Source organism: Gopherus evgoodei, chromosome 5 (genome assembly GCF_007399415.2).
Source record: "Gopherus evgoodei ecotype Sinaloan lineage chromosome 5, rGopEvg1_v1.p, whole genome shotgun sequence".
Classification (NCBI taxonomy): Eukaryota; Metazoa; Chordata; order Testudines; family Testudinidae; genus Gopherus; species Gopherus evgoodei.
In genome coordinates this window covers 30,575,354-30,592,561 of record NC_044326.1, presented here as the reverse complement: position 1 = coordinate 30,592,561, position 17,208 = coordinate 30,575,354, and the positions used below count along the sequence as shown (strand labels likewise).

Below are 17,208 nucleotides of genomic sequence, written 5' to 3'. Positions count from 1 at the left end.
AGCATGGTCTTGTGGCCTGGGTCTGACTAAGGCCTCATAGCTTTCTCCACTGAATGCTTGGTAAGGCAAAGTTCCCACCCCTCATCAGTATGGAAGGAATGGTAGATACTGCACTTTGCCATGAAGTGAGCTTCCCCAAGGCAGTGCAGTCAGCACTGATGATCATCGTTGACTGAGAAGGAGTGTTGGCAAAAAGCACAGATTTTGAAGTCCAGTCCCCGTAATGAGGGAAAGAGGGGAGCCAGTGAATACCCTGGGATCGGTAATCTAACTATTGAACTATAAAATTTAGCTAAAAACTATAGGATAAAATCCTAAAACTATTTACAAAAAACATCTATATATGTATTTACAGATTGAAGAATAAAGGAAGACAAAGCTCCAGACACTGGAGGTTCTGACCCAGGCCACCTAGTCATAAGAAGGAAATGGAGAGACAGTTGGTCCGCTCAGCCCTTTATCTCTTTGGTTGGAGGCACGAACACAGTGAAGGCACATGCATGGACCCTGCTTTCAAGAATTCTCTGACTCCAGGCACATGGCGCACATGCGCACACAGTGGACTACAGATAGGGACCAGGACTCAAATAACTTCATCAAATATGTAGTTAGCTGTACAGAATTTGTTTTTACTCTAAAAATATTTTTGACATTTTCATGTTATGCCTCTACACCATGACTATATTTATTCAGTGAAAAGAAAACCGTAAGGGTAGTGAGATAAGCTCCACAGTGGAAGAGAACTTCCTGCCTGGAGGCATTCTTTCCTGAGGCATTCATGTGTCCCACAGAATGACAAGGCCCAGGTTTCTCACTTTTCTGCAGAGTTTATATGGCCCAGGTTTCTCACTTTTCTGCAGAGTTTATATGGTCTGCAGGCTGCTCAGTTTAAGCAGATCTATCCCACTGGAACTTCTAAATTGTACAGATTCCTTAGCTTCTAGCCAAGTCCTTTGTGGGAAAATAAACAAAAGTGAATATATAGACAGCAATGTACTGTGTGGAATGAACAATGCAAATATTGTATAACTATATTTACCACAAAAAGTTATATAGAAACACTATACAAGTAAATGCAGTAATAATACAAAAATTGAACAATAAATATAAATAACGACTCAAGATCAGCAGAATATAATATCACAGTTCTTTTTTAAAAAGCTATGTTTTTTTGGAATATTGAGGGCAAAATGTATGGTGTCACTTTAATGCACATTCAACACTGATTAAGTGGATAATTAGCTTAAAGATAATCCTCTCTGTTCCTTCTTATAAAAAATCTTCTCATACTTTTAAGATATCATAATCTGAAAGTTATATTTTACATTTATTCCTCAAAGTGAATTTATTTACGAAAAGGCCAATAAAAAAAGACAGTTACTCATCTTTGTAACTGTTCTTCTTCGAGATGTGTTGCTCATATCCATTCCAATTAGGTGTGAGCGCTGTGTGCACTGTCGTTGGAAGATTTTTACCCTAGTAAGACTTGGTGGGTCGGCTGAGGTGCCCCCTGGAGTGGCGCCCTTATGGCACTGGATATATGCCCCTGCCGACCCAGCACCTGCTCAGTTCCTTCTTGCCAGGTACTCCGACAGACGGGAAGGAGGGCAGGTTTGGAATGGATATGAGCAACACATCTCAAAGAACAACAGTTACAAAGGTAAGTAACCGTCTTTACTTCAAATGCTTGCTCATATTGATTCCAATTAGGTGACTCCCAAGCCTTACCTAGGCGATGGGGTCGGAGTGAGATGTCGCGGAGTGAAGGACTGCTGAACCAAATGCATCACCACCCCTGGACTGCTGCACTATTGCATAATGTGAAGCCAAGGTATATACTCATGACCAAAGTTGCTGTCCTACAGATCTCCTGTATGGGCACATGAACCAGGAAGGCAGAGGATGAGGCTTGAGCCCTAGTAGAGTGGGCACTAAGATGCGTAGTTGGGACCTCAGCCAAGTCATAGCATCCATGGATGCATGATGTAATCCAGGAAGAGATACACTGTGTGGAGACAGGGAGGCTCTTCATCCGGTCTGCCACAGCTACGAACAGCTGGGTTGTCCTCCTAAAAGGTTTTGCTCGTTCGATGTAAAAGGCGAGGGCTCTGCGAACGTCTAGGGAATTAAGCTGTTGTTCTCATCAAGAAAAGTGCGGTTTTGGATAGAAGACCGAAAGGAAGATGTCTTGGTTGACAAGGAAGGCAGACATCACCTTAGGAAGGAAGGCGGGGTGTGGTCGCAGCTGTACCTTGTCCTTCTGAAACACCGTATACGGTGAGTCCAACATGAGGGCTCGAAGCTCCGACACACATATTGCCGAAGTGATGGTGACGAGGACAGCTGTTTTCCAGGAAAAGCAGCAAAGAGTCCTTTGTCATACATCCGACGAAGTGAGTATTCACCCACGAAAGCTCATGCTCCAGAACCTCTGTTAGTCTATAAGATGCCACAAGACTCTTTGCTGCTTTTACAGATCCAGACTAACAGGCTACCCATCTGATACTGTTTTCCAGGAGAGGTACGGGAGCGAGCAAGTGGCCATCGGCTCAGATGTGGCACCCATGAGTCTGGACAGGAGCAGGTTGAGGTCCCACATAGGGGTCGGATGCCAAATTTGCGGGTACAGACATTCCAATCCCTTGAGGAATCTGCTGACCATGGGATTGGAGAAAACCGAGCGCCCGTTTTTGCCTGGGTGGAAAGCTGAAATTGCTGCTAGGTGTACTCTGATGGATAAAACTGCTAGGCTTTGCTGTTTCAAGGACAAGAGATAATCTAGGATGGTAGGTACTGGTACCTCCAGGGGGCAGTATTGCTCAGGTCACACCAGCAGGAGAAACGTTTCCACTTGGCCAGATACGTAGACCTATTAGAGGGCTTTCTGCTACCCAAGAGTACGTGCTACACCAAGCAGGAGCAATGTAGCTCAGGTTGAGTTAGCCATGCAACATGCATGGTGTGAGATGGAGGGACTGGAAGTCAGGATGACATAGTTGGCCATGCTCCTGAGTGATCAGGTCCGGCCACAATGGGAGTGGAATTGCTGTGGTCACCAACAGATCGAGGAGAGTGGTGTACCAATGTTGCCTGGGCCATGTCGGGGTGATCAAGATTAAGCGGGCCTTGTCTGTGCGTAACTTGAGAAGGAGCTAGTGGAGCAATGGGAATGGAGGAAAGGCATAGAACAGGTGGTCTTTCCACGGCATCAGGAAGGCATCTGATAGGGAGCCCGGGGAGCGCCCCTGGAGAGATCAGGACAACTGGCACTTCCGATTCTCGCAAGAGGCAAAAAGGTCTATGTGGGGAAACTCCCACTTCTGGAAAACTGAATGGATAATGTCCGGGCGAATTGACTACTCGTGAGCCAGAAAGGACCTGCTGAGGCGATCTGCCAAGGTGTTTTGGACTTCCGGGAGAAACAACGCCACCAGGTCGATCGAGTGGGCTATGCAGAATTCCCACAGCTGAATGGCTTCCTGACAGGGGGGACGATCACGTTCCCCCTTGCTTGTTGATGTAAAACATGGCCGCTGTGTTGTCTGTGAAGACTGCGACACAACGGCCCTGAAGGTGTTCATGGAACACCTGACATGCTAGGCATACTGCTCTCAGTTCCCGTACGTTAATGTGAAGGGTAATCTCTTGTGTGGACCAAAGGCCGTGTGTCAAAGGTCCACAAGGTGAGCACACCAGCCCAGAGATGATACATCCGTGGTTAGGACTATGGAGGGCTGTGGGGCATGGAATGACATCCACCCGCATACCGAGTTGGGGTTCAGCCATCAAACCAGGGAGGTTAAGACTTCCATCGGTACTGTGAGCACTGTCTAAATTGTCCTGGCCTGGACAGTACACTGAGAGCCAGGCCTGAGGTGGACGGAGGCATAGTCTAGCATGTCTGGTCACAAAGGTGCAAGACGCCATGTGTCCCAGTAGACTGAGGCACGTGCGTGCTGTCGAGGTCGGGAAGCTTTGGAGGCCGTGGATAATGCTCACCATGGACTGGAAGCAGGCATGTGAATCCAGGACTGCTCCAATGAAGTCTATTCTTTGCATTGGCTGCAAAGTGGATTTTTCGACATTGAGCAGCAGGCCCAGCTGCTTGAACAAGCTCCAGGTGAACTGAACATGAGATTGCACTTTGAGCTTGGAGAGACCCCGAATGAGCCAGTCGTTGAGGTACGGAAACACTTGGATCCTATGTTGACGGAGCGAGGCAGCTACGACAGCCATATACTTTGTAAAGACCCTTGGTGCCGTGGATAGGCCGAAGGGGAGGACGGTAAATTGGAAGTGTCGTTGGTTGACCACAAAGCGAAGGAAGTGCCTCTGCGGTGGGTAAATCGCTATGTGGAAGTACACGTCTTTCATGTCGAGGGCGGCGTATTAGTCTCCAGGATCCAGGGAAGGGATAATGGTCACCAGAGAAACCATGCGGAACTTTAATTTTACCATGAATGTGTTGAGTCTGCGCAGGTCCAGAATGGGCCATAGCCCCCTCATTTTGCCTTGGGGATTAGGAAGTAACGGGAGTAAAAACCCCTGTCCCTCAGTTCCTTTGGAACCTCATCTATAGCCCCGATAGGAGCATTTGCACCTCCTGTAGGAGTAGTTGCTTGTGAGAGGGATCCCTGAAGACAAACTGAAGGTGGTATCCACTTTCTACCATGTGTAGGACCCAGCAGTCTGATGTTACGCAGGACCATGCAGGGAGGAAATAGGAGAGGCGGTTGGTAAAAGCTGGGGAAGGATCCTGTAAGGAGACTGGTGCTCCGCCCTCGGGAGCACCTTCAAAAGTTTTGTTTGGGCCTTGCTGATTGATTAATTAATAACTGGAGATATACCTATCTCCTCGAACTGGAAGGGACCTTGAAAGGTCATCGAGTCCACCCCTCTGCCTTCACTAGCAGGACCAAGTTCTGATTTTTGCCCCAGATCCCTAAGCGACCTCCGCAAGGATTGATCTCACAACCCTGGGTTTAGCACGCCAATGCTCAAACCACTGAGCTATCCCTCCCTCCTCTTCCTGATTTGGGGGGGGGGGCCTGGTTCTGGCCCGTCTGAGGACCAGATTGCCTCCTCCTACCCTCCGGTCGCGTCTTCTAGAGAAGTCCTGTCTTGGCCGGAGGTTAGAGTAGGTGCGCTGCGGTTGGGGTCAGAAGGGCCTACGTTGCATCACCGTATGCATGCCCAATAAATACATGATGGTCCGGTTATCCTTCAGACTCTGGAGTCAGTTTTATCTGAAAATAGCCCCTGGCCATCAAAGGGCAGGCCCTGAATAGTTTGCTGCAGCTACAGTGGAAGACCAGACATCTGAAGCCACGAGATGAGGCGCATAGCTACGCCTGAGGCTAGAGTCATAACCGCCGAGTCTGCCACATCTATTGAAGCCTGCAAGAATGTCCTGGCTACTTTCTTGCCTTCCTCTAGCAAGGCCCCAAACTCTTCCCTGGACTCCTGAGGAACCAGCTCTTTGAACTTCCCCATCGAGTTCCAGGTATTATAATTATAACGGCTCAAGAGAGCCTGCTGGTTAGCCACTCTAAGTTGTAGGCCACCAGTCAAATAGATCTTGCACCCAAACAAATCCAAGCATCTAGCATCCTTGGATTTAGGAGCGGAAGCTTGTTGACCATGTCTTTTCCTCTCATTAAAGGACTATACACCAAGGGAGCATGGCTGGGGGTGAATGCACTCATAGTCTTTGGAGGGGACCAAGTACTTCCTTCCTCTCCAGCCCCTTGGCAGTGGGAGGAATGGACGCTGGAGACTGACAGATTGTATTGGCATTAGCCTGAACGGTCCAAATAAACGGCAAAGCTATACATAGGGGGGCATCGGCTGATAAAATGTTCACCATGGGATCCTCGACCTCCACCACCTCCTCCACCTGGAGGTTTATGTTTTGTGCCACCCTTCAAAGCAAGTCTTGGTTGCACAGAGGTCTACAGGTGGTGGGCCAGAGGAGAACGTGCTCGCTACTGCCTCGTCAGGGGAGAACAAGGAGGAAATGCCTGGGACTAATGGATCCTGGGGCAAGTCTTGCTTGGCGGGGGGTCTGGCTGCCCTAGGTCCTCCATGCTAGGGGCATGGGCCTGAGCTGAGGGTAGGGCTGTTGCCTCCGAGCCCCCGGGGGGGGCGACTGACAGTGGCCTCCGGGACCCAAGGTTCTGAGTGGGCAGAACGAGAAGCTCCCAATGGGACACCTTGGGCCTGATGGTATGCCCAAGAGGTCCAAAAGGATCATTGTGGGGGGTCCCTGAGCAGGATCCTGCCCCTTGTCATGCCACTGGCTAGCTCCATCCGCGTCTTGGCCATGGACACGGTAGCCACTCTCCACTTGGGACGACCTTGAGTTGGGGCAGGAAGGCCAAGGTGGAGCCGATCGCTCATGCTGGGTTGCACTATCATACGTTGTTGGCTCGCGCCGCGGAGATGGAGCTCGGCACCGTGGTCTCGAGCGGTACCGCGACCTGGACCAGGACCAACCGTTGTATTGGTGCAGGGAGATAGATCTGGACCTCGATAAAGATCTATGCGTGGCGCGGCGCCGGGAACAACTGCGAGGAGACCAGCACTGGGATCGGTGCTGAGAGCTGGACCGGTACCGACCGTATCGGGATGGAGATCTTTATGAGGTGGAGTGGCGCCGTGAGTACAACTGGCGCCGAGATGGTGATTGGTGTTGGGACTGTGGGCAGTGCCATGGTGGAGATCAGTGCCTGGATCAGGACCATGACCTGGACTGGGACCGAGATCAGTGCTGACCCTTCTCGCTCTGTTATGGAGGGCGCATCATGGAGGGCTTCCCTATCGATAGGACAGCCTGCACCGGCGGTACTGAAGTTCGTGACGGTCCCGGCTCGGTGAGTGCAATCAGGTCGCGAGCAGTGGAGAAAGTCTCCAGGGTGGAAGGCAGACCAAGCTCAACCACGGTGCACACCAGGGAGCTTATGTACACCGGACTCAATTTGCAGTGCCGGAATCGACGGTGCTGGAGTTCTAGCCTTCACAGGTTGGTCCAGCACGGGACGCTGCTCAAAGGGGGGCACAGGCGGTGCCGGCAACTGTACAAGAGCAGCACATTGCTTGTGCTGCTTCTTGGCTCCCAGAGACAGCAAGCGGTGCCAATGAGCAAAGAGCTAGGGAAGTGGAGATCAGCTATGCTGCATTCCACAGTTCCAACGACCGTCACAGGCGGTAAGAAGGAACTGAGGGGGTATTGAGGGGGTCAGCAGGGGCATATATCCAGCACCATAAGGGCACCACTTCAGGGGACGTCTCAGCAGACCCACCAAGTCTTGCTAGGGTAAAATCTTCCCACGATCGTGCACGCAACGGGCACGCACCTAATTGGAACTGATATGAACAAGCACTCGAAGAAGAACATATAAGTTATGGTAAGTAGGTAGAGTAGCAGAAGGGCTCAATTCTGCATTTTCAGTAACTGACTATCACTAAATAGCGCTGGGTGCAGTTCAAAAATGTAGTCTTACTTGGAAATTGCTCTTGTTTATGAGAGAGAGTTTTTCAAGTTTTGAAGAATAATCTAAGGCTTGCTGTTCGCTCAGGCTTTTGAGCGAGCATTATTTTGCCCTTATTTTACGTTCAGATTAGTTGGATAGGATGTCTTAAGCCTACAATTATTATGAAGGAAAAGACTATTTATAAGTTAGTTTTGCATTGTGTTATGTTTTCACTACTTAAGTGTAGAGTGGAAAGGTATGTTTGTTATAAAAGCCCCATAAAAAATAAGAAAAATAATACAATGCATTCTTACAATATTTGAGGTGTATTTAAGCAAGTGTATCTGAAGGTAGGATTGAGCTTCAAAATTAGTACAGTGGAACTACATTAGGTTAATTCCACTGGTTAATATTTTGCCAATTAAAATGCTTTAAATGAATACATGAAGGTAGAAGAGCAAGAGCTAATAAGAAAGATATACAGTAAAACCTCGATTCTACAAAGACTGATCTCACAAACAACCGTTTATACAATCCATTCTTCCCCAAGAGTGGGAGTCAGGGGAAACCACACAACAAAAGTGATGTTAATGAACAAGTTGACATCTCTTCATATTCTGATGTCTTCAGTGTACTGGAAATTGCTTTGCAGTAGTTTGAAAGACAAGAAAAAAGAGACGCAGTGTACCATACTACAGTTTATGCACCTTACCTACCGTGATTTTGAGATGATAAATTTTATTAACTTTTTGTTTTATGAACTTCTTAATCCCCAATTAGTTTGTAACACAGGGGTTCCACTGTGCATAAAATAACTATTTGTTTGTAGAAAAGACTATTTGGAATCTCTTTTATTACATCTAATCTATCTAACCTTATTTAATATAAGTACAAGGGATATAGTATAAGTACTGGATATAATTAAAAGACATGATATTCATAAGTGTTTTAGGGATAGCATGTCTGATATTACCTGTCTGTTTATATTCTCAAAAATCTCAAATTATCTTCCAATTATTTTTTCTCAGATCGCCTAATATGCACAATAAACCAGCGATCTTAGCAGGCACTACTAGATGAAAACATAATTCTAAGGAACTTGCAGAACAGCAATACCTGTACTATTAAACAACATAATCAAAGAATTTGTAAATTTATCTCTCTGTGTTATTATCATGAGGATAAAAACCAATCATTTCATTTAATACACATAAAGCCAAATTTTCAGAACTGGCCACTTAACTGTGTTAAAAAAATTTCCTTACACATGCATCTGTACTCCAAAATCAGAGATTTAAACACACAGCTTTTGCATGCAAATTTCACAAAAGCAATTTATATAGCTGATTTTGAAAATATAGCTTCCAGTATGAAAAAGATTTTTAAAAAGGCAATAAAGAGCTACTAGAAAGAGAAAGAACATTTTCAACTAGAAGCCTTTTAAAGAGTTCATACCTTAGAACAGGTTTTCTCACTGGAATATCATAAGCTCTAATAATGTTCACTAAAAGATTTATGTCTCCATCTGATAGATTCTGTGCTGTAACTTTCTTCCTCTCCTTTCTTCTTGGCTTTAGTGGTCGCTTTGGCTCTGCCAGTTTAAAAAGACTGAGTCCTAAATTACTAGAAATCATAAAAGAGGGTTTTAGTCTTTTCTACACAGGATCCAGAGTTCTAATTTTCCCTTGACACATACACAAAACTACGCACTTAAAAGAAAGAGAAATATATACTCTTGGTGTCATTTATTGTGAAATACGTTAATTGTTTATTAGCACAGAAATGGCATTTTGTATTTTATAAATTTTAAATGAAATGTACAGAAGAATTATATCATAACTAAGTGAGAATATGAAATAAAATTAATTTTAAAACTTCAATATGGATCTAACATACTATAATTATATAAACAAGATGTCTATTAGATGACATTATCCAATGTATGTAATACACCAAAAAAATCTATGCCCGGAACTATCTACGACAAACAGCAAGCTACAAAGGGGAAACAGAAATTAATGTACCATGACATACCCTGGGTCATCAGAACTTATAATACAAGGCAAAGCAGAATAAAAAGAAAAACAGGAAAAGAATAAAAACAGATGTGTGCAAAAACATACATGAATGATCCTAACTGTACAAACATATTTTAATTATAAAAAGCAATCCAGAACCAACTTTAAAAAGCAACGGTTAGGCAAGGTCAACTGCTCATTATGTGTAACTACAAAAGTGCGTTATTCTTGTAAAAACAGTATAAAAAGGTGAATTACTTTTTTAAAAGAGTAAAATTCACTAAACATATTTTAATAGATTTCCCATGTTCCAGAGAATTGTGCATATTTTAAATCTATTAATAATATAATCTGATTGGCAAACAACGCTCAGTACAAATCAGTATTAATCATGTGGAAATCAGTACCAGTCAAGCTAATTTCATTTTAAACAAACCGGGAAATTAACTATAAATGTTATTTCTCATTCTGCAACATGAAATACCGAACCAAAAAGAACTGTTTCTTTGTTGAAAAGCAGCAAGCCTCTGTTTTGCCAGCAGATGGGTCTATTTAGGTTTATATTGTTAAATCAAAATAATATCTTAAGGGCACAATGGTGCAGTAAACAAAGTTTACTAATAGCAAAGAAATGCAATTCTCATTCATTATCCATCTGCTTAAACAGATTTAAAACAAATGCTGGTGAATGTCATTTATGTGTTGGTGATGCAGAGTAAGGGCTTGTCTACATTACCACGCGAGGTCGATCTAAGATATGCAACTTCAGCAATGTGAATAGTGTAGCTGAAGTCAACATACTTAGATCTACTTACCACGGAGTCTTCACTGCAGTAAGTCAACAGCTGATACTCTCCCATCGACTCCGCTTGTGCTTCTCGTTCTGGTGGAGTACCGGAGTCGATGGGAGAGCGCTCAGCGGTCAATTTATCGTGTCTACACTAGACTAAATAAATTGACCTGTGCTGGATCGATCGCTGCCCACCGATCCGGCAGGTAGTATAGACAAGCCCAAAGACGTGAAATACAGGAGGCATGGAAACATAGTACAAAAAGTCAGAGTCACAAAACAACAACAAACAAATACATACATAATAGTCTGGCAAGAAAAGAGAAGAGATTTCAAAGACAAAAATATGTTTGAGCAAAAGTAGAGAGACATATGGGAAGTGCCCAGCAGCAAGGTGTTGAGACACATGTAAGGCACAGGGTAACAAAAATGCACTTTTTAAAATTATTTCATGCTATTTGCTGGGCATCTCCTTGTGTCTTTCTCAAATCTATCCATCCACATCCTCTTCCACAACTCTCTTCTCCCTCTGATCTGTTCGCTCTTTTCTCAAGATGCCTTAGAATTGTGCAGCAAGAAAGGTTAGAAGTCTAAACAGCAACTTTTTCAGGATCAGTTTTTTACTTGTTTGTGTTTCAAACTTTAAGTCCAAGATCAAGATCATAACAACATTATGTAAACTTACATTTATACCTCCTTTCATACAGAAAGGACTCAGGATCTTTATTTATATATGCACTTTTACATGCCTATTTATAACTGTTTTTCAAGCATATTATAACATTGCTAGGTGCCTCACAAAATAAATAAAAACCAGGCCCTAGCCCCAAAGAGCATATCATGTAAATTAAACATGACAGAATATGTGAGGATCCTAACTAAATTAAAGGGGTGTGAAATAGACAGAAAGCATGTGGGGGACAATGCTAACATGGTGTGGTATTTCTTTTAGTTTACAGGTCTGTCGCATCTTACACGCATTTAACATGCACGATTTCAGCTTTATGCGGTCGGCAAAAACAAAAAAAAGAGAAAAATAACAATTTTAATGCTGTACCTGTAGTGCAGGCAATTCTGCCCACCATTACACTCAATGTAATTTTGACTCTACATGATTTTCGCTTTACGCACTGACTGTATTTATTTTTTGTTATCTTTCTTTCCCCTGCACATTTCTTGTAGATATGAGGGCTGAAGTGACTTTTTAGGAGGGAACTAAAGAAGATGAGGAAAGTTGCAATGAACAGGGCTGGGGAGGGCATTCTAAGCATTGGGATCAGCACAGACAAAGAGAGTGAGATGATCTTAGGGAAAGAGATGAAAGGAGCACCAATGCTGACATTAGTGGTGGAGCGGACAGGGTAGTGAGATGTGCATAGCATACTCTAGGAAGCCATTAAAAGAATACCAAAATTATATAGATATAGTATATACATGTACTTATCCATACATACTCAGATATACATTTTATATATGTTCCCACAGATACATACACACATGCACATATTATAGGAACTATTTCATCCATCAGCACAGTAAAGCTACATCTGGATGAAACATGGCATCTGTTCAATACTTCATAGCAAAATTACAGACCAGTGTACAATAGGAAGTAAATAACATAATATCCAGCACAAACTATACTGGGATTGAAAATGTCTACTCTGCAAATCATCAGGATTGTGTTTTTATATTTATAGCTTTCCTGTTGGAAGCAAAGACAAGTAACTACTAACACCTCACCCCCCCCACACACACACACAAAAAGATGCAATATGAAGCAAGCCAAGCCTCCTAGAATCTGGGAGAGGTGAAGAGCAGAATCTTCTATGGAAAATATTAAGGGAATCTAATTTACTGTATTTAGCAATTAGAAACTGTGGTGATGATACTCAACCAATTCCCATAATATAGATTAACAGATTTAAGTTGCATCTGAAACAATGCAATTCCAGCCTCACAGTCCCGTCCCCCCATCAACACCAGGCTGAGACATTTGCTCAGCACTGATTCAGTGGGAAGAGTGCTGACTATTGAACCACCGAAGCCACCACATTTGGGTATTACTTGGAATCAGTCATTCAGGTGCATACTAAGCTGGACTCTCCTTAAGTTTATGAGGTCAGATGTTATCAGAGACTGAAGTAATATGGCAGCATATAAAAGACGGTTACTCACCTTGTAACTGTTGTTCTTCGAGATGTGTTGCTCACATCCATTCCAGTTAGGTGTGCGCGCCGCGCGTGCACGTTCGTCGGAAACTTTTTACCCTAGCAACTCCAGTGGGCCGGCAGGTCGCCCCCTGGAGTGGCGCCGCCATGGCGCCCAATATATATCCCTGCCGGCCCGCCCGCTCCTCAGTTCCTTCTTGCCGGCTACTCCGACAGTGGGGAAGGAGGGCGGGTGTGGAATGGATGTGAGCAACACATCTCGAAGAACAACAGTTACAAGGTGAGTAACCGTCTTTTCTTCTTCGAGTGATTGCTCACATCCATTCCAGTTAGGTGACTCCCAAGCCATACCTAGGCGGTGGGGTCGGAGCGAGAAGTCGCGGCATGGAGCACTGCAGTTCCGAAGGCCGCATCCTCTCTCAACTGCTGTACCAGGGCGTAGTGCGAAGCAAAGGTGTGGACCGATGACCAGGTCGCTGCCCGACAGATTTCCTGGATGGGCACACGGGCAAGGAAAGCCAGCGACGACGCCTGCGCCCTGGTAGAATGCGCAGTCACACGGCCCGTAGGGACCTGGGCCAAGTCATAACAGGTCCTGATACAGGACGTAACCCACGAGGATAACCTCTGGGAGGAGATAGGAAGCCCTTTCATACGGTCCGCTACCGCCACGAAAAGCTGGGGGGATTTGCGGAAGGGTTTGGTCCTCTCTATGTAGAACGCGAGAGCTCTACGGACATCCAGCGAGTGGAGCTGCTGCTCCCTGCCTGAGGAGTGAGGTTTTGGGAAAAAAACCGGGAGGAAAATCTCTTGGTTGACGTGGAAGGCTGAGACCACCTTGGGTAGAAAGGCAGGGTGTGGTCTAAGCTGTACCTTGTCTTTGTGGAAGACCGTATATGGGGGGTCTACCACAAGGGCTCGGAGTTCCGACACCCGTCTAGCTGAGGTGATAGCTACTAGAAAGGCAGCCTTCCAAGAGAGGTAAAGCAGGGAGCAAGTAGCTAACGGCTCAAAGGGGGGCCCCATGAGCCGGGACAACACCAGGTTAAGATCCCAGGTTGGAGCAGGGGGACGGACGTTAGGGAATAACCGTTCCAGCCCTTTAAGAAATCTCGACACCATCGGGTGAGAAAAGACGGAGCGACCGTCCGCACCCGGGTGAAAGGTGGAGATAGCTGCCAGATGGACTCGCAACGACGATAAGGCCAGACCACGTTCTTTGAGGGACCAAACATAGTCTAAGATTTCGGATACCGAAACTTCCATAGGGCGGAGATTTCTCTCTACGCACCAACAGGAGAAGCGTTTCCATTTTGCCGAATATGTGGCTCTTGTGGACGGTTTCCTGCTGCTCAAGAGCACCTCTCTCACAGGCGTGGAGCAGCGCAGCTCGGAACCAGTTAGCCACGCAGGAGCCACGCCGCTAGGTGCAGCGACTGCAGGTCTGGGTGACAGAGAGACCCGTGGTCCTGGGTAATCAGGTCCGGATGAAGGGGCAGGGGAACCGGGTCGGCTACGGCCAAGTCTAGCAGCATGGTGTACCAGTGCTGTCTGGGCCATGCCGGGGCCACCATGATCACACGAGCCCTGTCTCTGCGCACCTTCAGGAGGACCTTGTGAACCAGAGGGAACGGAGGAAACGCATAGTACAGGTGGGTCGACCACTGGATGAGGAAGGCATCCGCTATCGACCCCGGCTCCCTGCCCTGAAAGGAGCAGAACGCTTGGCACTTCCTGTTCCCCTTGGACGCAAAGAGGTCCACCCGGGGATAACCCCACCTCCGGAAAATGGAGAGAGCGACGTCCGGGCGAAGGGACCACTCGTGTGACAGGAAGGATCTGCTCAATCGATCCGCCAGCGTGTTCCGTACTCCGGGAAGGAAGGAAGCCCTGAGGTAAATGGAGTGGGCTACGCAAAAGTCCCAGAGTCGTATCGCCTCGAGGCACAGGGAGGAGGACCTGGTGCCGCCCTGCTTGTTGATATAATACATGGTCGTCGTGTTGTCCGTGAACACGGCTACACAACGACCCTGAAGCTGATGACAAAACGTTTGGCAAGCAAGGCGGACCGCTCTCAACTCCCTCATGTTGATGTGTAGCCCCACCTCCTCCTGGGACCATAGGCCCTGCGTCCGCAGGGTCCCCAGGTGGGCCCCCCAGCCTAGATCTGAGGCATCCGTTGTCAGGGATACCGAGGGCTGAGACGGGTGAAAGGGAAGACCCGCACACAATACGGACTGGTCCAACCACCAGCCGAGGGAATCTAAGACCTTCTGGGGGACTGTGATTAACATGTCTAGCGGTTGCCTTGGCCTGTAATGACTGATAAGCCACAGCTGGAGAGGCCTCATGCGGAGCCGAGCGTAGTCGGTCACAAAAGTGCACGCCGCCATGTGGCCTAACAGGGTTAGACATGTCCTCACTGACGTCAACGGGGCTGACCGCAAGCGTTGAACGATCGCCGCCATGGTCTGGAACCGCTGCCGAGGCAGCGAGGCCCTGCCCACAGTGGCGTCCAGGACGGCCCCGATAAATTCCACCTTCTGAGTGGGCCTCAGGGTGGACTTGTCTGTGTTTATCAAGAGGCCCAGACTCGCAAACATGCCGGTGATCACGCGGACATGGCTGTACACCTGCTGTTCCGACGTGCCCCGAATCAACCAATCGTCCAGATAAGGGAACACGTGGACACGGTTGCGCCGAAGATGCGCCACGACAACTGCCATGCATTTTGTAAACACCCTCGGGGCCGTGGACAGGCCAAACGGGAGGACCGCAAATTGATAATGACGAGCCCCCACAACGAAGCGGAGGAAGCGTCTGTGGCGTGGCCAAATGGCAACGTGGAAATACGCGTCCTGCATGTCGAGGGCGGCGTACCAGTCTCCCGGATCCAGGGATGGAATGATGGTCCCCAGGGATACCATGCGGAACTTCAACTTCACGAGGTATTTGTTGAGCTCTCGCAGGTCGAGGATAGGCCTGAGGCCCCCCTTGGCCTTGGGGATCAGAAAATAGCGGGAATAAAACCCCTTGCCTTTCTCGTTTTCGGGAACCGCCTCTATAGCTCCTTTGCTGAGGAGCGTCCGCACCTCCTGCCGAAGGAATTGCTCGTGAGAGGGGTCCCTGAAGAGGGACGAGGAAGGAGGGCGGGAAGGAGGAAACGAAACAAACTGCAGGCGGTACCCCGTCTGCACCACGCTTAAGACCCAGCGGTCCGATGTTATTTGGGACCACGCCGGGAGGAAAAACGAAAGGCGGTTGGAAAACGGGGGGGAAGGATCCATAGGGGAAACTGTTACTGCGCCCTCGAGCGCACCTTCAAATGAAGGCTTAGGACCAGGCGGGGGTTTTGAGGAGCCTTGGTTCTGCCCCCCTTGGTTCCCCGACTGCCTGCGCCTCCCGTTCCTGCCGCGGCGCCTGTAAAGGTCCTGCCGCTGGCGGAACTGGGAAAACGGCCGACGGTGCTGCTGTTGTTGCGGCCTAAAGGGTCTACGCTGTGTCACGGGGGTGTGCATCCCGAGGGACCGCGCAATGACCCGGTTGTCCTTTAAACTCTTAAGTCTGGGGTCTGTCTTATCGGAAAACAGGCCCTGGCCTTCGAAAGGAAGGTCCTGTATCGTGTGCTGGAGCTCTGGCGGAAGGCCGGAAACCTGCAGCCAGGAGATGCGACGCATCGTAACTCCTGACGCGAGGGTACGGGCAGCCGAGTCCGCAGCGTCCAAGGAGGCTTGTAAGGCCGTGCGCGCGACCTTCTTGCCTTCGTCCAGGATGGCCGTAAACTCCTGGCGAGCATCCTGTGGCAGCAGCTCCTTAAATTTGTCCACTGCCACCCAGGAGTTAAAGGCGTATCTGCTCAGCAGGGCCTGCTGGTTAGAGACCCTGAGCTGCAGCGCCCCAGCCGAATACACCTTACGGCCAAGGAGGTCCATTCGCCTGGCTTCTCTGGATTTGGGGGCCGGAGCCTCCTGGCCGTGACGCTCCCTATCGTTCACCGATTGCACTACCAGTGAACCGGGAGTCGGGTGAACATGTAAATATTCGTACCCCTTAGAAGGGGCCATGTACTTCCTCTCGACTCCTTTCGCTGTCGGAGGGATGGAGGCCGGGGACTGCCAGATAGTATTGGCATTGGCCTGGATGGTCCGTATGAACGGCAGGGCGACCCTGGTGGGAGCATCGGAAGAGAGGATGGTAACAATTGGGTCCTCTATCTCCGAGACCTCCTCTGCTTGCAGACTCAGGTTTTGAGCCAATCGCCTGAGGAGGTCCTGGTGCGCCCTGAGATCCAGCGGGGGGGGACTGTTGGAGGAGGTACCCGCCACCGCCTCATCCGGGGAGGAGGATGATGAGACCCCAGGCACAATAGTGTCCAACTGAGGGTCTTCCTCAGCCCTCGCCTCTGTCTCCGGAGCCACAGCGGAGTCCTGCTGTTTGGACCCTTCGTCCCCTTCCGGGGAGGGAGGGGGGCGAGACAAAGAGGCTTCAGGGGCCCTACGCTCCGCAGTCGCCGGCCTAGCAGGGAGCTGCTGGGGGCCCTGGGCCTGATGGTACGCCCAGGGTGTCCAGAATCCCCACTGTTGTGGGCCTTGGTCCTGCAGCGGCGGATCAGCAAACAGCGCCGCCTGCCGGTCGGTGCCCAGCGCATAGCCGCTGTCCGTCTGGGAGGATACGGACGGCTGCCTCGAGGGCCACGGCGGGGCCGACCCTGGATGGTACGGGTCTGCGCGGGCCGGCACGGAGGATCGTCTCGGTGC

The 17,208-nt window shown here is 48.3% G+C and overlaps 1 protein-coding gene across 6 annotated transcripts in view; it reads right to left on the bottom strand.

The window, feature by feature from the left end:
* Positions 1–17,208, bottom strand: part of CC2D2A (coiled-coil and C2 domain containing 2A) — a 158,014-nt gene that overhangs the window by 45,100 nt on the left and 95,706 nt on the right. For all 6 annotated transcript variants that reach the window (XM_030563106.1, XM_030563108.1, XM_030563107.1 and 3 more), the window contains one exon: positions 8,928–9,095. In XM_030563106.1, coding sequence (XP_030418966.1) covers positions 8,928–9,095 — 168 coding nt within the window. The remainder of the gene's footprint in view (positions 1–8,927; positions 9,096–17,208) is intronic.